We start from the raw sequence: 24,027 nt of genomic DNA on the forward strand, positions 1-24,027 counted from the left end.
GGCTGGCGTGTGCGCGGTAGCCGGGCAAGGACGGTGCATTTTCTGTGTGGGTTTCTTGAATCATGATGATGTCCGGTGGTTGTTCGATGCTTAGCAGGTGTTGTTGCAGGACCGCCTTCCGGCACCGGAACCCGTTGGCGTTCCAGTGCCATATCTTCAGGCCTGGGCTTGTTGGTGTGCTGGCCATGTTGGTGGACGCGGTTGGGCGGTGGGGTTGCAGGTGTTTGCCACGTCATCGTCGCGGCCAAGCTTGCGGTAGAGAAATTCTTGGAGTGCGTCGAGACGGCGCTCGACGGCGGTGAAGCGGGCGTTTACACGGTGCTCGAAGGCGTCCATCCGTTTCTCGAGTCTGTCGATTCGTTCAGTACAGCGGCGGAGACGCACAGCGAAGCTGATTCCGTTCTTTGCTCGTGGTTCCTGCTCTTCGTTGGGCGATTGTGGGGGTTCGTCTTCCTGCTCATCCATGTCGATTTCGGGGGAGGGTGATCGTGGAGTCTTCGCCTCGGGTTTCGGGGCTTTCATGCTGGGTTGTGGAGCTTGTGAATTCGACGGTTGGCTTACCGGTTGCTTCGCTGCCTGTTGTGGTTGTTGCTGATGCCGTGTGTCAGCGACTGGGGGCGGGGAACTCGGCCCTGTTCCCACGTAGGCTGGGTTGATGCTGGCGGCGTCGGACGTTCGCGTTGCTGTTGCGGGTTACTCAGGTGTCTCAGCGCCTCTTCAAGGCGCGGCCACCCATCTGAGGTGGTTCCCGGCGCATACAATAACTACAGGCAGCGGCAGCAGCAGCCACCCCAACCGCAACGAGACGGCGGACGCCGCCGCGCGAGTACTTACCAACCACGCGGCCGCCCCCACCGCCCTCGCCTCGGCGGAAGGAGCGGACTGTGAAGACTGTGATATGTGCAGTGATGACGACGACGAAACGGACCCACTACTCGGGTATGCGGAGGTGCTGGGCTGGTACCGGTACGGTCGCCGAACTATGCCCCCGCCCCACCCGGGACTGACACGCGAACAGGCGGTGTTATACAGACAACTTCAAACTAGATCCGTGCTCACGCCGGCGCTTGCGCGTTACGTGTGCCCGGAGGAGTTCGAAAGTGAAGTGTGCAGTGTGTGCAAAAGGGCTAAAGCAACTTTGACCCACATCCTCTGGGACTGTGACCTACATCCGGAAGAAGCGGTCGCCTCTCCCGGGCGACTGCCGGAAGACATAGCTCGTGCAGTGTTATCGCAGGACTTGACAGAACAAGTGCAGGCCGTCCAGCGGCTCGAGGTGGCTCTTGCCCGACAAACGCGTGGGGCTGAGCCGGCCGGAGACCGGGGGTATAAACCCCACAGGTCGACAGCGGGCCGGCCTAGCGGGAGTCGGGGAGGCAACACCCCGAAGACGCCTTAACTACGTCGGGTGGCGGGCGACCCTGCGTGGTCCTCCCCGCTACCTCCGCCGGACATTCTCAATAAAGTTTACTTCTCTCTCTCTCTCTCTCTCTCTCTCTCTCTCTCTCTCTCTCTCTCTCTCTCTCTCTCTCTCCCCTCTCAATCCTTCCTTTTTCAATGTGTGTCGGAAGATTGTACTTTCACCACTGACTAGAAGAACTTAACGCCAGAAACCACGACGGAAGTGCTGGGACTTGTCTTGCGAACATACAGGCCACTGCCCTAGGTCGGCTCAGTAGAGTAGCCTTATTACGTACGCGGCTATCACCGCGCACTACCGCCTCCTCCGCCAGAAATACCCCCAGCCCACTCCTCACTTTCTACAAAGGAAGGACGCTTGTGGCGGCTCCTTCAAACTAATACCCTTCCGTGCTGCGCCAGCCTTTATCGCATATACCCCGATCAGTACCCATTACCCCTATGCCCCCACTGCAGAGATGTCGACACCATCCGCCACGCTATGTGGGCGTGCCCTCGAAACCCCTTACCCCTAATCCCCTCTGTTGATCAATGGGAGGCGGCGTTGGGCGGCCCTGACCCCGGTGTCCAGAAAGACTTGGCGGAACCTGCTGCCGAAGTCACCGCTGGACTGCGCCCAGTGGTCACCACCCGCCCCTAAATTGCATACAGCAATAAAGTTTATTCCTCCTCCTCCTCCACCGCAAATCAGGAATGCGCCGAGAGATTCTGTTGCACTTGCACAAGGCTTATGTTTGCCCCGTCCTGGAGTTTCCGTCTGCGCTGTTCTCAAGCACCGTCGCTTAGAAACTGCGGCTCAAACAGCGTGCTCTTCGTACTCTTTGTGCTCAGAAAGCGTGCTCTTCGATTGCTCCTTGAGTTACCAAAGTTTTTTGCTGATACGGTATACTCTACCTCGAGGCACAAATTCCATCACTAGCGACAGTGTTTCAGCCGCTGACCATGCCAACGTTGGTTGTATCGCCAATTGGGAAAGCGCAGGTTATATTCTTACATCAACCCTTCGGGTTCATGACGCCTCTTTACCTCCGTTCTACCGCCCTCAGTTTTGTTGGGCGAACTCGATCTTTTCCCGAATTGGCGTTGACCTTTTCTTTATAGAACCATTACAATCAGGGCGTCACTAAATGTTGGCCCAGGTGGTATATTTGTGGAGAATGCCAAGCTGCTTCCTGGACGCATGTTACAGAGTATATTAGATGAACATCTTGCACAGTTCCTTGGTAACGTTGTTATTGCCACTGACGGTTCGAAAAGCGAACCTAAGGCTGCTGGAGAATGTGCTCTTGCGACCTGGATTGGACCTTCTACTTTAGATTATACCAGGCTACATACACACCAGTCCTCGAAGTAGTACCTCTGGTCATTGCTCTCGTTACGAAAAAAATTCCTAGCTCCGCCTCAAATGTAATTTTCAGAACATGAAGACTGCCTGTCTCTTTGTACTTGGTGTGATGAAACTTTGAAATGTATTCATATAAAATCTTTTCGGCATTTTTTCCAAATCACACAATCTCTGTGCGCATTTGTGGGTCCCTAGACATTAGGATTTTGTACTCAGAGAGATTGCCGGCTCTTTAGCTGGTTTCGCTTTACGTGACCCAGCATTTCATGTCTACCAAAATCTGACATAGTTACTTCGACCCGATTACGACGCTATTTTCTGTTAGTGGCCAATCCGACGCTATCCTGGATAGAGCGGGGTATGAGTACTTAAAATTTAAATGCAACTCATCCCCTTTATTTTCCCGCTATTGTGAAGTGTCTCTGACAGCCCAGCGATGCCGCCTTACTAAATTCAACTTGTATTTAAATCAGCAGACGCTTGCATTACTTGCAACCAACTATAGTCCCTAGCGCACTACGTTTTTTGAATTTCGCCGTTTCCTCGACCAGAGAAAAATTGATTTTACTGCCCCATTAAAACGCCTTGTCTCGATCTGGAGGGATGGAGGGATCCTTAGAAATTTCTTAGAATCGGAAGGTAAATGCCTGGTTAGACCTCCTGTTGATCGTTTGTCGATCTTCTGTAGAACTTTCTGTTGTACTTTGCGGCCGCGCTTGTCATTAGTTGACCATCCCGGGTCTAAACAGCACCCTGCGAAGCTTGTTCCGCCAGCTTGTCATCACCAGGAGCCACCCGTTGACCCACTGTTGAACTTTCCGTTGAACTTGGAGGACACGCGCGTCACCACTTTACCAGTCTTCTAGACCACGCCCTCCGAGAAAGAACGAGAGAGAACCCTTTTATACATGACTCGGTCAGGGGAAGGAGTTGGCGGGGACCCAGATGGTCGAAGCTCGTTCCGGTCGCTAGCCATCGATATTTCCTGGTGCGCGCTGCGTCACCCTCCCTCAGAGCCCTCCACCGACTCTCGTCCCGAACTGCTGTTTCCCTTTTCCGACTTTCGATACCAGACGCGACATACCATTTCATCTGCCGTATAGAAGCGGCCCTTCCTGCACGGCGCAAAGCAACAAGGTGACAGGTTGCCCACTGCCTTTCGCAATCTTACTGCCTTACTTAGCCCATCATACTCCCCGGACCTTTCGGGGTGGCTTGGAGCGCAGCGTGTGTCTTGGGACCGGGAGCCGGACTGCTGGGGCAGTGATCATTATCCCATCCGCACCGGCTCGGCTTTCGTTGTAAAAAGTCCGCACTGACGCCGGTGGTGTGTCGCAGATTGGGTCTTGTTTCGAGAAGGTCTGAACACCTCAGTTCATGCTCCCCTAAATGTGCTACGTGCCGCTCTTCGGGGTGCCACGCGGACGTGGGTAGAAGAAAACAAACGAACAACAGACCTACATCTCATATTAAATTTCCCTGCCGCGGCGGCCGCTTTTCTGATGGAGGCGAAAAGCGAAAACTCCCGTCTGTACGAGATTTCGGCGCACGTTAAAGATCCCCACGGTGGTCAAAATTAATCCGGAGCCCTCCACTGCGGCGCGCCTCATCGCCTGCGTTGCGTCGGTGCGTTAAACCCTACAATCAATCATATTAAATCTGTGGGCTATAGCTTGTCGCCGAGCAGAGCTGGCGGCCAATGGAGATCCATCAAATCCGGAATTACGCAGCTCGCTGCAGCGTCTTAAGGCTGCAGTTTGCCGCCATGAGAAAGAAGTCTCTATCTCGGCAACGGTGACTGGATTAATGTACCTCACTAAGGCCATCCTCTACCACCGCGCCTATCTGGCGCCCTTTTCGTTGTATCGAGCTCGGTGAACGCCCCCATGAACCGGCGGCTACTGCGTACCTCGCGTCTTGATGTACCCCAAGCCTTCGCTCCAAAAGTGGCTAAGGAGCTCTTTTCTAAGTATGACCAAGCTTCACCACCATTTGCCTGCTCACGTACACTCTACCACCCCAGGCTGGTTCGCCTCCCAGTCAGGAAGAGGTGGACGGGATTCTGGCACCATTTGCATGGCTGAGTTCCTGGCGGCGATTGACAACGCGAAATTATGCACAGCACCAGGCCCGGATGGTGTGACTTACGATGTGTTCATAAACATCGATGGTCCCAGTTTACAGCGGCTATTCGACTGGCTGAACGCTATCCTGACCTTTGGTATACCGTTCCGGCGACATTGAAGCAGAAGTTGCGCCTACCCCAAAACTTGGGCAGCCTCCTGATCGCCTGAGCAATCTTCACCCGGTCGCACTAACATTGACCCTCTGTAAGCTACTATAACGGATGTTAGCCAGGCGCCTCATCCGTTACTGATGAGGCGCCTGGCTCATCTGGGACGTTACTGATGACACCACCCGGCTTAGACTGGGCTTCGTGCACATCTGCAGGGGTACAGAAGATGGCGTTGACCACCATTCATCAATGGTGCTCTCGTGTGGCAGATCCAACAAAATCTGCTCGATCCTAGCTATGGATGTCCAAAAAGGTCTATGGCAACGTGAACCACTTTGCGATAATTGGATTGTGCAGTTCCTCCTTCCACCACCAGTATGCCGCTTCGTGGGGCCTTTTCTGCAAAGCCACACTTTCTTCATCCGCATAGGAAAGGAACGTGTGGGACACCTTGTTTCGGAGCGAGGTGTGCCTTAGGGCTCTGTGCTGTCTCCTGTGCTATTCAACGTGACAATGTTGCCTTTGACAGGGAAGCTGGCTAAAGTACCGGGCACTTTCTTCCTCGTCTATGCAGTCGATGTGACTGTGTGGCCTGTACACATAAACTGCACCGGGAAAAATCCAGTCTGCAGGCTGCCTTGGACATTACTTCACAATGGTGCTCAATTGTCGGATTGAATCTGTCACCTACAGTCTGTCAATCACCAATCGTAGGGACCAACGTCGGTTGTCGCAGGCACCAATATGCCTGTCTTTGAATGGTGAGCCCCTGGATGCTGCTGCTCATATGCGTGTATTAAGGTTGGAAATAAGCACACTGGGTTCGGCAGCTTCATGGTTTCGTTAAACTCGACAAAAGGCTGCCAGCATGCTACACTTGTTCCTCTGCATCGGCCAGAAGTCAGGGGGCGCGTTCTCCCGTGTCCTGCGTGTACTACTGCAGGCGGTCTTTCAGCCTCGTACCTTGTATCAAGCCCAGCTCCAGCATCACTTCGCACGACTGCGATAGTTTGGAAACCGTGAACAGGGAAGCAATAGGGATCACCGGCCCTCCTTGCATAACCTGTATTCCGATCCTTCAAGCTGAAGCACAAATTAACACATTGGACGAACTTGTACAGCAGTGTCGATCGGCTCGTCTTCTAAAAATTAAATACATTCCTGCCGTGGCTGCACTAGCGCGCAACTATGACCACGCATCGCATCTAATATACCACGTCCAGCTGAGCCACCGCCATATGTCACCGTCCACAGGCCACCGACAACGGGCCTCTAAGGCGTATAAAAAGTATTCGTCCAATGCAGCAGACCAAGCGACCCATCCCTATCGACACCGTCGATTGCCTCCACACCCATGTGGTTGCGGGGTGGACTATAGGGGATATTGCACGCGCGTTCGACTCGTGAGATATTTTTAACAGTCGACATTTCTTATCATTGTATTCCTTCAGGCTAGATGAAGCGGCGTTTTGTTAAGTTACAGGGTAAGACTGCCTGAGTGCATCGACGGGTGCACCTTACATGCATTTAAACAGGTCCTCAAAGGCACTTTGTGCTCACTAAAAGAACAAGCGCAGTCGTTAGGTGGGGTGGTCCACGTCATCTGTGCCAAGTATAACTTTTTACATGCAGCGGAAAGCTCACACTTTTGTTGCAAAATGTGTTGCCGCTTTCCTACCCTTTCCTGCGTGTTTTTGGACACCGCCATCAAAACTCATGTACATCATTCCTTCTCGCACGTGCGTCACGTAGCAGAGATCCTGCTATTGAACGGCTTTTTCTTGCACTTACGGCGAAGAGAAGCGTCGTCTGCTCAGCGTCGAGGGGTCGCAGCGGTACCTTTGGTTAAATGGTTCCTGCAGCCCGCGTACACGCTATCGTGTTCGTCTTACTCACCTTTTTGTAGTCCAAGCTACACGATACCTCGGGCAGTCTTTGCGGGGTGACCAGTTTTGCCCTAGAGCGCTAGAGGTCAAACCACACCCCCTTCCGCAAGCGCCCGGTACGGAGCAGCGGCCCGATGGCGGGGAAAGATAGGCGAGGAGGGAAAGGAGACATGCGCGGGACGTAACGGAGGAAGGCGAGGAGGCCGCCACCGCAGCGATAAGCGCGCGCCACGAAGGAAGGCCACGAGGCCACGTGCGGCGAAGCTGTGGTCCCTCGTACAGACGCGAGCCTTAAATGAGTCGTGAAGACAAAACACAAGTTTGGTTCATTCGAAAGGTTGCCTCGTTAGAATCATACTGACACCACTTTTAACGCACTCTTCGCTCAAATAAGCTATAAAATTAGGAAAAAAGGAATGGCCATGCGATCCACCAGCTCTTCTCCCGCAACAGAACCTATGAAGTCATATGAGCCCAGCTGTGCGATTAGCTGAAGCCGGCAAAAGCAAACGCAATTTAGGCAGAGCTTATAAGCTTGCCGAACGAGCTATTAAAGACGATAGTCTTTCTTGGGCTACTTAAACCCAGAAATTTTGGTCTGTCTGTATGTCTGTCTGTAAGTCCGCCTGTCTGTCTGTAACTCGATTCAGCCACCCGGCCAAAGTAAAATTGATATTGCGCAATAGTCTTATATACTCACAGCCAAATGTAAACGTCTAAGCCCGGTTTATATGTTCATACTTGTCAACTTTGTTGCACAAGAGCAAGACATTACGCAAATATAAGACAGGAAATTCACAAGGGATATTTACAGTGTTCCTTTATTAAAATATTCATGGATGCTTGGTTTTTCGATAATAAATGATATCCTACATCTACTTTAGGAAACCGCCGCCTCCTGGCGGCATATCAAAAATCACGCGGCAACAGCAACGAAAGGTTCCACTAGCTAGGTTCCACGTTCTGCTTGGAACGCACGTGCACGGCCACGCGGTTCCATAAACCTTGTAGTCGGCCGCCTTCATTCACGCGCGTCTCCGCCGTACTGCAGCGCTGGCATCGAGGAACCCGGCCTGTAGCAGTGGAACGCGGTAAATTAAAATCGCCTTGCGCAAACCTTTAGTGTGTTTACCTTGGGATGAGCGCGACGGTACAGGAACAGCATGAGAGGTGAGCGGGAAAGCAAAGGGGGGCATTTCCGTGGCAAATGTCTACAAAGACTATCGTCTTTTGACGACACTTGCAACGAAAGGAGCAGATACGCGGCCAATTTTTTTCTCCTAAATGCAATGCATATCCATTTTACAGCAGTAAGAATGGTGCGGTAAACAACAAAAGTTACGAAAATACACGTAAACATAGAAGTACCGATGCGCACTGCTGTTGGTAGTGGGCGCACTTTGCTTGTTTTAGCTGGATAGCAGTCCGACGCTTTAAGTTGTCTTAAACGACGCTGGCCGATTGGCGTAAGCGACGTTGCCATACGTGACCCTGTTTGTCAGGCACACTCTATGTTTCACGAAGCGATTGCTTTCTACCGTAACAAAAAACAAGCCAAGTGTAAATACTGTCAAAAACAAATCAACGGCGGAGGGTTGACTATGCTAGCGCCATCTGGGAGGTTTGACAACAAGTACGGCTGCAGAGCCGATGGCGCAGTAGAAGGTCGTTTGTATACGCGCCGTTATGAATTCATTGTAGACGTCACCAAAACACACGATTTGGCGGGAGAATAAAAATTTTAACCTAAATTGATTAATTGCTCAGTGAATACGGCATCATTTGCTGCCGCGCAAGCGCTGGGGACGCTATAAAAGACGATACCTTTCGGATAAAACAAACTTGTATTTTGTCTTCATGTCAACGCCGTGAGTCGAAAAAGAGGAAAAACGCTACTATTGCGTACAGCTCTGCTACCTTCAAGTATCACGCATTAGTGTGAGCTTCCTTCATTTTTACTCTATCACCACGTCTCTCATTGAGGCACGCTCACACTAGGCCGGCACTAGGCCGACACGACGACGACGCCGACTTCCGAGTTGGTAGACAGCGTTGTCGACGCCGATGGCGACACAAACACGTCGACGGATGGAAAGTCGGTGTAGTGTGGCTGGCTCGCCTACCGAAGGCGCAGACGAAACCGGTCGGCGGACCGGATGGCCGACAGGTCGTCAGGAATAGATCGAGAAGCGAAAACTACGCTCAGGCAACATTCATGCCGTGAATACCGCTGTGTTTTGTTAGTTTCTAGATTGTAATAAACTTACTAAGGTCCATGAAGCCCATGCAACTCAGCCCTAGGGCCAATGCAATCCGTATTTGGCTTACAATGCTTCGGCCGTGCGCTTCGGCGATTAATTCGTTTAAAATTGCATATGCGTGTGCAACCGGCACGTTTTTTTTTTTTTTTTTTTGTAGAAAATATGAGGTCGCCTAAGTGCCGATGAAGAGTTACGGAGGGTCATTCAGGTAATAAGGAGTCAATACCGGTCAAAGTTTTTGGCGCAAAGCGTAGAATAAAACTGCGGCAAACACTATTCCGGCCGTGAGAAATCGCAGTCGCAGCTCCTTGCGAAGGCTCGCATTCGCAGACCCGTTTCGCTCACTTCGCGTGTGGACAAGGTGGCGGAGCATGCGGGGCGAAATTGGCTGACGAGGTACCTTGAGGAGAATGAGGTGTACCCCCACACTGCGATTGGTATTCGCGCCGGGCTGTCGACTCAGGACGCAATGACGCTCATCAAGCATCAGGACACTCTAGGGCTGCACCTGCAGAAGGCTTTTGACAACATTCGGCACTCGTATGCTTTTAAGTCCATTTCGGATCTTGGGCTGGGCGCACGCTTTCACGACTATGTCAGGTACTTCCTACTTCCTGTCAGGTGGGAAGGCTACCCTGAGGGTTGCGGAGCTCGAGTCTGAGGCGCTGGATCTTGGGTACAGAAGCAAAACTCAGGGGGCCGTCATCTCGCCCACATTGTTCAATATGGATATGGTCGGATTCACAAGGAAGTTCTTGGAGACTGAGGGGATTAAACACACCATGTAAGTAGATGACGGGACCATATAGTGTCCTGGGGTAGTGAGGGCTATATTGAGAATGCTCTTTAGGGGACAGTAGGTGTAATTGAGACTTTATTTGGTCCCAATGGGGTTAAGGTCCACCCCAAGATCACCAAGAAGGTGTTGGGAGTGCCGATGTGCACTAGAAACGACCGGCTTCTCCAGATGGGCATACATAATACCTTGGATGAGATAGCCCAGGTTCAGTTGGGCGCAGATGCACGGTGCGTCTCTCTACGACTAGCGCGTGTTGGAAGGTTCTGATGAGTTAGGTGTGCCTCAGGAGAGGATTTCGCAGCTTCACATGGATGTTCCCTTGAAGGCCCGTAGGAGGGATCAAGTCAAGCTTGTTCCCAGGAACATGCATCCTGAGCGAAATGTGGGTAGAAGAAGGGGGCTTTCCTGCTGAGACTCATTAGCGATGAGAATCAGAAGGTCAGCTTCGTCGATGCTTCTTTTAACGAGGAGAGAAAGGTGTTTGTTGTAGTTATCGTGGACAATGAGGGCAGGGTCGTCAAAGCTGCTTCCGTTCGGACTGATGGGCCGGACGTCGCGGAGAGGGCAGCTATATATTGCGCTCGCCCTGGTTGACAGGCGCATGACGTTTGTCTATATTGATTCAAAGTCGGCTGTTAGGGCTTTCTAGAAGGGCTCGGTGGCTAAGGTAGCTTTCAGAATTATGCAGACATATGAGGTCTCTCAGCACTACTTATGTTGTTTTCCTATTCATCTTGCGGTGATTGAGGGAGCCCCTATGAATCTCAGTGAGGCAGCGCGACCCCTTACCCACCGCTCCGCCGCGCGCCAGGGCGTGGTGGTACTCCCTGAGAACAGATGGTAAGTAGTGGTAAGTGCTTTATTGAAATAGAAAGTCGAAAATAAGTGGACTGGGGATATTGTGAACTCATTTGGGAGTTCACCAGCATACAACCCAGTCCGGGGGAAGGGGAGAGGCGGAATGAAGGGGGATAGGTGAGAACAAATGGGGACAGAGAAAGAGGGAGAGAAAGAGATAAGGAGTGCGTAAGGCGGGCCGGCAGGCATTGGGCTAAAACCGATGGAGGAAGTTGGTCTCCTCGAGGAAGGCCAGGACAAGTCGGAAGGCTTCCCGCCGGATGGAGTTAGGGCCCGTCGGGAAAAGCAGGTTCATCAGGGTGTGGCTGGGCAGCCCGAGACGCTGGAGTGCGGACCGAAGCTCTGCTCTCAGGGCGTCGTGCTTGCGGCAGGAGCAGAGCAGGTGCTCCAGGGTCTCGGGTTCTGGGCAGTCAACCCATGTGGGCGACGACCGGCAACCTTGACGGTGCAAGCCGGCTGCCACATTGCGGCAATCGAGCAGCATGCGGAGGAGTAAGGAGCGGGCGTCCCTGCTGATGCGGCCAGGCAGACCTGTGAAACCTGGCCGCTGATGACTCTTGGGTCCGGGTGCATCGTCTCCACCTCCCGTGTCAGGAGGCTTCTCTTTCACATACAAAGAGATCACGAAGTATTATCTTTTTAACCGCAGGGTTTACGGTTTGCCGCATCCTATTCTAAACAGGGCTCAGGCACTTACGTTACTAAGGCTTGACGTTGGGCTAGTTGGGTACACATTATTCACTCTAAAAACAGCGCAGGGACGAGGACGGAAGGAGTGACAAACTAGAGCGCTGTTAGAGACGTTACGCTTACTGCAGACTGGTACTTATCCTTGCTCGCGGAAGCTGAACATGTTTTATCCTGATAACGTATACGGAGCCCTATTGCCAGAATTGTGGTGCTTTAGCCGCACTCGAACGCATGCTCTGGTCTTGCGACCGAATCGAAAACTCGGCGATCAGGGACGCGGCCAGGTGGGAGGCTTCACTTCGCAGTCCGGTCCTTGACGATCGACTCTGGGCTGTCCAGAAGGCTCACGACGTGGCTGTGGGGCTTGGGCTTCCGGTCCCGACGTGGCCCGCTTAGTGTTTAATAATCACTACTTGCTGGACCAAACAAAGTTTTCCATCCATCCATCACCTCTGGTTCCATAAACGTTGCATACGGCTGGCCGGAATTCTGGCGCCCGGACGCCGTAACTGAAGGAAACGGCATATGACACGCGGCCTCCGTTTACCGGCGGCGCCTGTCCTGGCTAGCGGTGCCAGCAGCTCTCAAGCCCATAGCGCGAGCAACCGGTTCCAGCCCGCCAAGCACGTGCCACCACTCTCTCTCTCTCTCTCGTGACTTCCGACTTCCAGCGGCAGTCACGTGACAAGCAAGCTCTGAGCCGACGAGCAACGCTTCGTTCTCCTCTTCCTCTATAACCACGCGCCTTCTAATTCCCACAACCTTGTAGAACTTGAAAGATATCTATTTCTCAAATCTAGCCGTCAGAATGAGCCCAGCCGCCAGCGACAAGAATAAATCGAAGCTGGAAGACGAAGAAGGACAGAATGAAGAAAATCGAGCTCTCAGCGATTTCCTTCTTCGTAGGTGGCTCACACGACCAAGGGGGCCGCTATCATCATCACCAAACCAGCGCGTGGGGACACGTCAGCAGCGTGTGGAGTAAGCAGGTCGTGGCTGGTCGCGGCTGTCGTTCCGAAGTGTCCACTTCGGCGTGCCTGTTGTGAAGGGCCTGGCGTCGAGTTCTCGCCGCGGACTGCTGCTGCTGCTGCCTCTGCTGCGTCGCTTGCTTACGAGAACCGCGTTTGCTTGGGACGTCCTTACCAGCTGGACATGGAAGGCGAACAGCCACCGCAGCGAGCCGATGACGGAGCCCGTGGCGACGGCCCAGACAAGCCGCTGCTGAAGGAGGCGCCGGCACGCGACAACGCAGAGGGCGGGGTGAGTGCGGACGGCGTTCTCAAGTTCTATTTCAAACGGAGGCTGGAGGCTCTAGACTGGCGTCCCACAGCGTTCCTGCTCAGCGCGGAAGGTGTGGCTATAGAGTGCTGCTGTCCGAGGACGTTCGAATTTGCAAGCCTTGGTTGGCACAGGGCACAGCGCAGCTGCCATTGTGGTGTAAAGGTTGCGTCCTAACTGTCTGGTATCGCGCGCGGTGATTGGAGCCCGCCTTTTCTCTAGTTTTTTTTTTTTTTTTGCACATCGAGGTTTGTTTACCTGTCATAGCTTAGGTTAGTTTTCGGTGTTCTAAATGTTTGTTTTCCGTTCGTTGGGCCGTGTTAGGCCGGGTTCAGACTGTTCCCGAAACTGCCGTAACAACTTTAAAGAATGACGTCATTTTACGTGTCAGCCAACAGAACTGCGTGGCACGCCGTTTTTTAAGCCCGTAGATCACGATATGGCTTTTGCGTCGGTAGTCTGAACATACCCTTAGGCCGTGTTTAGACAACCGAAGTAAAAGGCATATCGTGATCAATGAACGTAAAAAAACGGCGCGTCACGCAGTTCGGCTGGCTGAGATGTGAAGTGACGTCATTCTTTAAAGTTATTACGACAGTTGCGGCAACAGTCTGAATCCGGCTAACTCACTTCGAGTGTTGATCGCGAAGGTAGTCGATGAACACCGCCGCAGAAAGAAAAAGAAGCCAGTATGCGTAGGCGCACGAGACGGGCGGCGAATATTTGGAACGTGTTTTTGTTGATCGCGTTTGAGTGAGAGTCGACGTTTGGAGCGCGTGCTAGGGCGCATCGATCGAGAATGAATAAAAGTAAAACGCCAAGACGCACGAGATGGCTCGCGGCTGAGTAAAACGGCGTTTTGTTTTCGTTGGAACCACCGTTTTGAGCGCTTGTTAAGGCACGTGCGTGCCGTATGGTATTTTACTTAGCTCGAGCATTGTTCACGAACATTAAAGCTGTACGCAGCCGTGCAAAACAATAAAGAAGCCGAAATTCATGAGGCCGGGGGCCCATTTTTACAGCGGCGTCTCTTTTTTTTTTTTTTTTTCATTTGTTAAGCTTGTTTGCCCACGAGGATTTTCGTGCTGGGCACCGCAAGGGAGAAAAATGAATCTGCTAAATGCACGAGGGCCGGTGAATATTAAAAGCGGCGTCTTAACCGGCGTTTGACGAACGTGTGCGGGCCATCGAGCTCTTTTCTGCAGAATGACTTCGGGACTCAGAAGGCCAATTAGGCATTAATTTTATTTTTACGTGATTGATAATTTTTGGTACGTGTTACCGCGTACTGCGTATTATAAAAAAAAAAAAACGTTGCGTCTAATCTCACGGCAGCCGTGAGAATTACCTTCGATAAATTCTCACGGCAATTTCCATAAAAGCTGGCTGGTCTAACATTTGCTGACTATTACGTCCCTATGTAACCTAACGTAGCATAACCTCACAGAACCTAACGTAACCTAACCCAACGCTTGAAACCTACCCAAATCCAGCCCAACTACAACAAACCTAGTCTAACCCAGCTCAACGACACGGAACACAACCTATATTAAACCTAATTCAACCCATTCTAAAAGTACTGTGCGTCGATCTCTTGAAATATAGGAAAAACCAGAGTAAACAAAGCATTAACAAAATCACGATGACCGAAAAAATTCCGAAAGCTAAGCACCTGAAAAAGGTGGAGGAAATGAAAGGATGCAAATTAAGAAACCAAACGAAAAAAAAAGGTGAAAGCCGAGAAATTATTGAAATTAAACAAAAGAGAATTCGGGGCGATGCCTAATTCCCCATAACTTTTCGTTTCTTTTGTTCATTTTTCCACAGGAAAATTTTAAAATGGCTAATTGTTGTGGTAAGAGCATGCGTGCGTCGAAGACGCTTGTCAGCGGGGCATAGTTTGCGGTGCAAAAATAATTATCGTGTAGTCAGTATCTGGCGGGCAGATTTAGTGGGTAGTTCTTTCCAGTTGCTAACAGCTGTATTTTGTCTTTGTCCCCCTTAGGTGTACCGAGGATATTCCTTGACATGCAATGTCTGACAATTTTTACGTGAACCGTTTCGTCATACCGAAAAAAATTGGCGCGGCTTGCACTACTGGTGCAAAAGGCTGGAGAAACAGGAAAGGGGGGGGGGGGGGTGGACCCATAGCTTATTCCGGTTTTGCAAAGTTTTGTTAGGCTGTGTTGAGGGGTGAGGCCAAGTTAAGCCGGATTTTACAAAGCCGAAGTTAAGCCGGATTTTACAAAGCCGTTCCAGTCGGTCCACCATATAGAGTTTCATACTAATATATACTAGAGGGAAATCTGGCGCTGCATTCGCGTGCCGGCGTGAGCGGCGCCATTGCAGCTAGCGACGTTCCTCGCCTCCTTGGCTTGGTTAGTCACATGGCTTCTTTTTCGTCTTGAAGCCAAATCAACAAAATTGGTAACATTGTTTTTTTTTATTCAGCTTGCATGAACCTTCTAAATAATCCCTGGCAAATACATCTTTCTGGAGGTTTAATTTTATAATGATAAAACAAATTCGATTAATCGTCTGCCGTAATATTGTTGCATTTTTGCAGCCAGAGGCAACTTTTCAGCCTGTTTGTGAGCCATGCCAAGGACAAGTGGAACGTGCCTGCCCGGTACATGACGGCACGCTCGCCGAAGCGCGGCTCCCCTAGATGGTGGCGCCAGATTTCCCTCTAGTGTATATTAGTATGAAACTCTATGGTCCACCACACTGACAGCGGATCCCAGGGGGAAACAAGCTTGGTCGACCACCAGCACCGCTGTTTCTCCAGCCTTGCACCCCTAGTGCAAGCTGAGCCAAATGTTTTGCGTTTGAGTAGCCCAGAAAGACTATCACCTTTATAATGGTGTAGTGAAAGCACACGAAAATGCCTCTTGTGCTCACCATCGAGCAATTAAGCGCGAAAGTCGGCTTCCCTGTTATAAAATCTATCTGCGGTGGTGCTCATTTCACAAGCGGCGCAGATCTTTTCTTGGTATTACTTGCTATACTCGGTTACAACTCAAGAACGGCACCACCTCATGTAGTGTATCACTCCGCCAAAGCGCCGGACCAGTCACGTCAGTGCGCGCACGTTTTGAAGGGGGTTTGCTATGAATGCGTGATATCGTCTGCCTTGTCTCACGCAGTTTGTTTGTCGTCACTGGAGTCGTTTAGAAGCATATTAAGTCCAAAAAATCACGGGAACGGCTCACGCCATGTTCAAAATATTCCCAGTAACGCCCTACTTGCGCCGCGCGGAGAAACATCCGGCTACGGTGATAAGGCACAGCGGCAACTTTCGGTGCCGTTCTTAAGGTGTCACCGAGTATAACGCCACCGGACCAAACTCAAACTTAAACATCTCTGCTGTTAAAAAAAGTGGGAGTGTGCAGTGGTGGCGTCCGCGCAGTTAAACTTAAATTTGTCCTCGCCTGCCACCCCCTCCTCTTCCTCGTCGTTCCGTAAGCCAGATAAACGGAACATCAATGTGCTCTGTTGCCAAAACAAGTAGATCGGCTTTCTCAATAGCAAGTGAACTAGGTGGTTCACTTCGAGACCAGATCTTCGAGTACATCTTAACGAGGCCAGCGGTTGACAAAGCGAAGAGCGGTGTAATCGTCAGGCGATTGTGGTTTCGCTTACCTGGAGCCGACCGGTCTAACTGTGGTCGTGGTCCGTGCTGCATTTGAAGCTGCAGTCTTGTCCATGCTTAATACCAGGGATGACACGCACCTATGCCAGTCACTACTGCATGTTAAGTTAGTATCCTGCTTCCGTTGCACAAACGTAGGCCTATCGAGAAGCCGAGCACAATTGCTATTGCACAATAAACCGGGCGGCAAACGAAGGTTTGTATTCACAACAGAACAGACAGGGCATAATGAGCGCGATGTGTGGGCTCACATAAACTGCTACGAACCTGCTTCATAGCAACTGTTTTTTCCATAGAAGCACAGTCATTGTCCGAAGACAAATATCGAGGCCAGCAAGAGTTTCAATGCAGAAGCTTAGGTCTCCGCAGCAAGTGAAATTTTTCATGCCAGTATCAGAAATACTTTCGCCAACTTCCTGGCACACTTTCTCTGAAACACTAAGGTTAGTCTTTGGCGTTGAACTTTTGAGGTTCAGAAACATAAGGCGTGTTCACTGCTGTCGAAAAAGAAATGATTACTCGCGCCGACGTACTATTCTCAATATTAAAAAAATAAAGCCCGCCCTACGGTCGTGCATCTATCAACGGTAAGCATCTGCTCTTTAGGACAATTCCGTGTTTCAGCTTCACTGCAATGTACTTGCTTGATGGATTCACGCAGTCAACAACGAAATTTCGGTGAATGATAATGTCGAGAACACGATTTGACTCCAGAGGTTCTGTTTGTACTGTGACATCACGCATTGCCAGAATAACCAGAGAATATTTTTTGAGTAAAGTAGTACGACCTTGGTCGTCCGTCGAAGAATTACTTTGTTCGCGGCATAGATTGCTCACTGGAGTGGTCTGTGGGGAAGACGAACCAAGTGATTACGTCAGGGTGTAAAGCATCTGCGCGAAAGTCTACAATGTCGTCCACAGGAAGGACGGAGACTGTATCAACCAAACCGGCACAAAGCATTGAACAATAACAGAGGGTGTGTTGTTTACAACGTTTCTGAAAATCACCGTGCCCGGGGCTCAATACTGGAGCTGCAATCGGCGATTGCGTAGTTCAGCTTCAGCGCAAAGCATGAGGGCCGTTGCGCCGTGCATTGCCGAACGTCATGCTTGAATTACGCGATGCCACGGAGCAGCGGAATTTTTCGGGCAAAGCATGCGCTCAACGCAGTCATTCACCGAAATTTCATTGTCAGCAGCATGATTTGGTGCACTCGAGTGCGCTGCGGTATAGAGCTGAACTACAGCGTCGAAATAGTGTGTGGAGAAAAATAAATACTTAGTGTATACCTTGCAGTCACAGGATGTGCTTAGGGAAACATGCTCTGCATGCCTAGATAAGCGATTATCACACAACTAAATGCTATCGAAATTCATAGAGAATCAGTCTGTATTTCCTGCCTTCGATTTTTTTCCCCCCAAAACATCACCTTTCTACCTCGATCCCCTGTCCCTATGATTGGATTCGGGTAGTATGTTGCGAGCCCGTCGTCCAAAATGAAATTTTGGTGTATATCGTGCCGAAGCTATACGCCTGGGCTATGTCGCCTTGTAGTTGAGGTTAGCTTTGACCATCGTGGGTTCTCTAAAGTGCGACGAGTGTGTTGTTGCTTTTCGCCTCACTCCGACAAGCGGCCACCACGACCTCGATCAAACCCGTGTCCTTGGGCGCAGAAGCACAACGCCGTAGCCACTAAACCACCGCTGCCAAGCCTGTCGTGGTCAAAGTACGAAGTACTATAGATGTGTTCCTCCTGTAAGTGTAAAAAAAGTTAAATACGTGCGCAGGTATCCGAGGTTATCAACTGTTACGACAGGGAAATGCTGTAGGGCCACTCAACGGGATGTGCGCGTGTGTGCGCGAGCGCGTGTCTGTGTGCGTGCGCGCGTGCAGTTATGTAGTTATCGGTTCCTTTTAAAGTGTGTTTAAGCATAAAGCCTGTTTCGATTTTTTTTGCGACCTTGGATGGACCGTGGGACAGCGATGAGCAAATCTGTCGATGCAGTCACGTGACATCACGGAAGCCGCCATAGCAGCGTTCCCTTCTAATCGACCAGGCTTGCATCAACACTGTTTAGGTGCCCTAATGACAAAAGCGGCAACAGGGGCGAAATTTGTTCTTGTATAGGCTGCGTGAAGCTTTTAAATTCATACTCCATCCTCCGCGCTTTTACTATCGTAAAAACTTCAAAGGGTACTCTAAGAGCAATGATTGATTGATTGATTGATTGATTGATTGATTGATTGATTGATTGATTGATTGATTGATTGATTGATTGATTGATTGATTGATTGATTGATTGATTGATTGATTGATTGATGAGGTTTAACGCACGACGCTACACAGGCGATGAGGTGCGCCGTATAGTGGAGTGCCCCGGATCAATTTTGACCGCTTGGGGATCTCTAATGTGCGCCGAAATCTCGAGCAGACTGACGTAGCGACCACCATGGCCGGAAATCGAACCCGCGTCCTTGGAAGAGCGATGATTGTTTTCTCAGCTAGGGGCAACATTTGAGCTTGTTTGCGAGCCACGCCAAATAAAAATGGAACGCTTTCCTGCGGCACATGACGGCACGCCCATGCTTAAGCCAGACTTACCTTTAGTATACATTAGTAAGCAACTGTATAGGGGAGACCGCCATCTCTATAGTGGGGGGGCTGAGCAATATGTCGGCATGCAGCGTTCGATGGAAAGCGCGTTGAGGTGTTTTAGATAGTTCCGTTCAAAGCTTGCGATGCTTTTACATATGGAAAACGGAGAGCATTGCCGCTTGAGTAAGTGTCGACGATCCGACATTTTGGCAGAGTGCACAGGATAACGATACGATGCACCATTATCGGTACGAAAACGTTTATCATCATAGGCGAGACGCCGCTCAAAGCATACTCATATGTCCGCAAGCATGAAGCGCTGTTTAATATTTTGTCAGTTCTTCGGAATATCAGTAATTTCCTTTCGAGTACCATCAAATTTCGGCCAGGCAGTGAACGCTGAAGGGCGCTTTCCTTGGTTTTCTTTCCGTATGCTTGTTGGGTTGGTTTTAGCGGACACCAACACATGGGTTAGCTAATAGGCTGCTTTATATGAATGACTCTTGCATAATGTAATTCGAAAAAAAGGGTAAGAAACAGTTACTTACGTCAACCTCTTAAGCTGAAAGAATACTCGCGGAGCTTAGCGATACGGCGTAAGGATTGAAGGGCAGGAGAAAGGGGGGGGCTAGTATTGCGTAAAATAACGAATGTTGCAGGCTTCTTCCGAAAGGTTGAGGGGGGGGGGGGTTAAATTATTAGGTGAAGGCGGAGGTTCCGAGTACCTGCGGATTGGCTTTACAAGGCACGTCGGCCATCCCAAGGAAAAGCAGAGTTTTTGACCGATACAGGGATACTCAGACCAGATTTGCGGCATGCGGAAATCTTCACTGCGTTCTATTCCCATTATTCGCTTGTATCCCGTTCGTCATATCACGATAACTGTGCGGATAACAGCTCCTTATGTAGTCGCGAAGCTGTTACACGAAGGACTAACCAATATTTAACCGTTAGATACTTCACTTACCTTTGTAAATTTCGTCGGGAAAAAACAACAACCGGAAATCAGAGTCCTAATGTGTAGTGGTACCAAAAGACATCAGAATACGGTAATCTTCGCTGTCCAATATTTTTTCCTTAAACGACCACTTCTATGACCAGAGTGATTTTGCCACTACCACGAAGTCATCAAAGCCAACAAATTACCTATACACATGCGACGGCCCCTCGTCAATTTATCTATTGATGTATCGAAAAACCCACCAGTGATTCGTTAAAGAAATCAACCCTTCTTTGACGGTAAATCAATGTCTTGTTTTTCCCTTTACAGGAAACACCCTCCAAGCCTTTAGAGTTCGGTGCAACGGAGCCAGAAAACGGGGTTGTTTCAGGAACACCGGAAGAGACCGAGCCTTCGAAGCCTGTGTCGAAGGAAGCAGCGGCAGCGGGTATCTTTACAGCGCCGGGTTCTACGCTGCCCTCACATCAAACGTCTCTGCCAACAGGAAGCACAGCCGCTTTCGAACCGTCGGAACCAGCAAACACTTTAGATCTGCAGTCGAAGGAGGAACCGGAGGATCCTCGTTGTGCCTCACCTCTGGAAGAAGCGACTGCTGTTGATACACAACCACCGGAATGCAAAGCTGCTGCACTAGAAGGAGTGCCGAAGCCATCGGAGCTTACCAACGACGCCAACACATCTTCAACGGTCAACCGTTACTCAAGCCAGCAGTCGGAAGAAGAGTTCGTGGAAGCTGCTGAGTGTGCTTCTAAAGACCTGGAAAACAGCTCGCACTCTGGTTCACCACAACTTCCTTCAGCATTGGAGCCTGAGTCACCTTCTTCAGTCGATGCGACCAGCCTTGGCCCCGCGGAACCGACAGCGCATTTTGAATCGACGTCGCCATCATCGTCGGAGGAAGGTTCATCCAAGGTTGAACAGGCTAAGGCGCTTTTTTCACAACCTTGCCATGTCACTTCAAAGCTTTCTGGCGACCAAGTGAAATCTGCTGCTTTCCCATCTGAGCAGAGGTCAAAACCTTTGAATCCCTCCTCAGCGGCGCCCATCGGGGCGTCCAGCTACAACACACCGGGACGAGCGAGGTCGTCAGAGCCGACCGCCCACCCGCGACGATTCGGTGGCGCTCGGCCCCGAACTTCACCGAAGCCACCTTCACCGGCACAAGCAGCATCTTCCACCTCTGTGAAGCCTGCTGGAAGCAACGGGGGCACTCCAGCTCGGCCGCCGCCACGATCATGGGCGCCGTTCCGCACGCCGAACTTGTCCAGGTACTCACCGCGGGCAAGGGACCGAGTGTTCGCGCCGTCCGATCGAGGACCGAAAGACTGCGTCGCTCACCGCTCCGGCGGAAACCCCGCGACATGTGGCATTGCAAGCAGCGGCGGCAACTCGCTTGGCCCCGATAACGGCTCGACGAGGCGGAGCCCGCAGAAGAAAGGAGCACGGCGCAGGAGTACTAAGGAGGACCAAGAAGGAGGGAAACCTGGCGCGGACGAAACGCCCAACACGAGACGAGCGTTCCGCAACGCAGGGACGCCCGGCGACGGCGCCCCGGATCGTCGTGAGCAACCTCCCGTACCCCTGCCCCGAAACGTGCCCGTGGACGGCGAGAGAAGAAAGGCTGAGGCTGAACGGTGGATCCAGTGCCCGCTGCCGCACGTGGATCCCACCGACTCGGCGACCATGTACTTGATGAGCCTTCGCGAGCGCATCGCCCGGTTCTCTCCGAAGAAGAAGAGCATGATGATGGTGAGGATGCAGGAGGTACTGCACGAGGTGGAGTTCTTGTCGGAGTCTTGAACACTGGGACTGGTAATAAAGTTTCACTGGGGTAAGTGGCTCCCTGTGTCACGTGCTTGTTTTAGCGGAGTCTCAGGAGTAGCGGGTATTATTTCCGTAAATAAAAAGGGTGGCCACCTAATAAACTCAATCTAGGAGGTTGAGGCTGAGCACGAACACGCGGGTTCGATTTCGGGCCGCGGCGGCCGCTTTTGTGGTGGAGGTGAAAAGCAAAAACACCTGTGTTCCTCGGCGCACGTGATCCCCAGGTGGTAAAATCCCAGGTGGCACGTGAACCCCGGCGTGTCTCATCTTTGTAGCATCAGTGCTAAACCCAAAAATCGAAGAGCAAGTACTAGTGGCGCACGCAGGATTTTGTTTCGAATTGACCGGATGGGGGGTGGGGGGGGGGATTGAAAGGAGAAAAACGAACAAATGAATGAGAGCATGTGGACATTAAGATTCTGACACTCCGAAATTGAGACAAAAGCTCTGTTGGAGGTAATGCTACCTCTGTGTTTATTAAAGGAAGCAGGTTAAAAAATTTGCAGTGGGTTAGCTCGGCTATGCCAGGATATACGTAGCGTGAGCTAAGGTTCAGCTGGTTATTCTTAGCTCTCCTGGTTGTCTGAGAGAGAGAGAGAGAGAGAGAGAGAGAGAGAGAGAGAGAGAGAGAGAGAGAGAGAGAGAGAGAGAGAGAGAGAGAGAGAGAGTAAATGTTTATTGAAAAGGAGAAGAGGTCGGCCTGAGAAATTGATCTTGGGCCTGCTACTTCCCTCTGGGGGGAGGGTACTGAGGACAGAAAGAGAAAGGAATGAATATGGAAGGTATGGGAAATGACAATGAAAGCGACAAATTAACTATGTAGTACAAGCAGTAAAACCAATAAACGTCTCACGTACAACGGGGCGCTGATTCAGATGACTACAGTTCACTTTTTAGCACATGACTATCATCCATGAAAAAGAAAATAAAAAAAAGAGAAACTGCTCAGACATTATTTCGCAGTCTGTTCAATTTTGTCGCGACCTAGAGGCGAGACTCCAAAGAGGAGTCACCAAGAAATGTAAGCAGGGCTTTAACGGCTAGGCTTTGCTTCCTGTTGTCAGCCCACGTGCCCAAAATCTTTGGTTGTCTGGAATTAGCTTATAATGCTTACTGCTGCTTCAATGACATACACACGGTAATTGCATTAAGTGACACATGCATATTTATCGAGCGGCTCCGGTGCAGCGTCACCAATCGCCCCAGAGGTAAGATGGTTCCACAGGCGCACGCGGTGTTGCTGCGACGCGCAAGCCGTCGATTCCACAACCAGCTAGCCCTCGCATGATCATCAAGTGGACCGGGTCGCCACGTGCGGAATGTAGGTCGGCGAATACGCTGGGCGCGTGGGGTGTGTGAGAGAGACGCCGGGCAGCGAGCAACGTTCTGTGCGCCGTGAGGCGTCACTGCTCCTCGCGCATGCGCAGTACGGTTCTCCAGGAGCCGCGCGAAACGTGCTCAACCTCGGCCAGCGTAGCTCACGCTACAAAAAACGCAGAACTCCCTCTGGTGCAGTTTCAGGCAGGGAGCGCGCGAGCACTGCGGAGACCAGAAATTTGAATTCCATTGGGGGGGGGGGGGGGGGGGGAGTAGTAGTGAGAGGATAACGGCGCTACAGCCCATTGTGGAGAATCACTGCTCTGCACTTCCGGCAGCTTTCACGTTAAGTGGAACGGCTTTAATTTCTTATTACGCCATCGTACACCATATCGCCCCCACCATCTACCCTTCCCACTGCCAGCACTGCAATACCCCTCTCACCACTTACCATCTAGTATTCTCCTGCCCATACTCACCTAACCCCCTCCCCTCACCCTCCCTGGAGCAGTGGGAGACTGAGCTGACCAGCCCGGACCCAGCCCGCCAGCAGGCCCTGGTCTCCCGCGCTCTCCAGTCAGCGCGGTCACGAGGCCTTCTGGACTAAGGAGGCCTCCCACACCCCTTCGCCTTCCCCTGTTGCTCCAATAAACGTTCACCACCACCACCGTACTCCTCAGCCATCTCAACCCCCCCCCCCTCGTGATTGGTTCTATTTCTCATCATCATCATCAACAGCCCACTAGGTCAACTATAGCCTCTATAGGTCAACTGCAGGCCGGTGGTCTTTCCCCCCGACCTCCAACCGCTCCTGCCACGTACCGCTCGAGTCCATTGTTTGCCTCCGAAATTCCCTATTTCGTCCCTATTTCGTCCCCATTCCCTATTTCGTCCCCATGACCCG

The 24,027-nt window shown here is 51.2% G+C and overlaps 1 protein-coding gene across 1 annotated transcript; it reads left to right on the forward strand.

Annotated features, from left to right (window-relative positions):
* Positions 1-12,454: 12,454 nt before the first annotated feature.
* LOC144161450 (uncharacterized) lies at positions 12,455-21,816 on the forward strand. Its single transcript, XM_077692108.1, has 2 exons — positions 12,455-12,754; positions 20,292-21,816. Exons 1-2 carry the CDS (start codon positions 12,647-12,649, stop codon positions 21,780-21,782), a joined length of 1,599 nt encoding a protein of 532 aa, XP_077548234.1. The 5' UTR covers positions 12,455-12,646; the 3' UTR covers positions 21,783-21,816.
* Positions 21,817-24,027: the final 2,211 nt, after the last annotated feature.

The sequence above is a fragment of the Haemaphysalis longicornis genome, unplaced genomic scaffold, assembly GCF_048455015.1.
Source record: "Haemaphysalis longicornis isolate Haplotype H1 unplaced genomic scaffold, Haemaphysalis longicornis Haplotype H1 scaffold_112, whole genome shotgun sequence".
NCBI lineage: Eukaryota > Metazoa > Arthropoda > Arachnida > Ixodida > Ixodidae > Haemaphysalis > Haemaphysalis longicornis.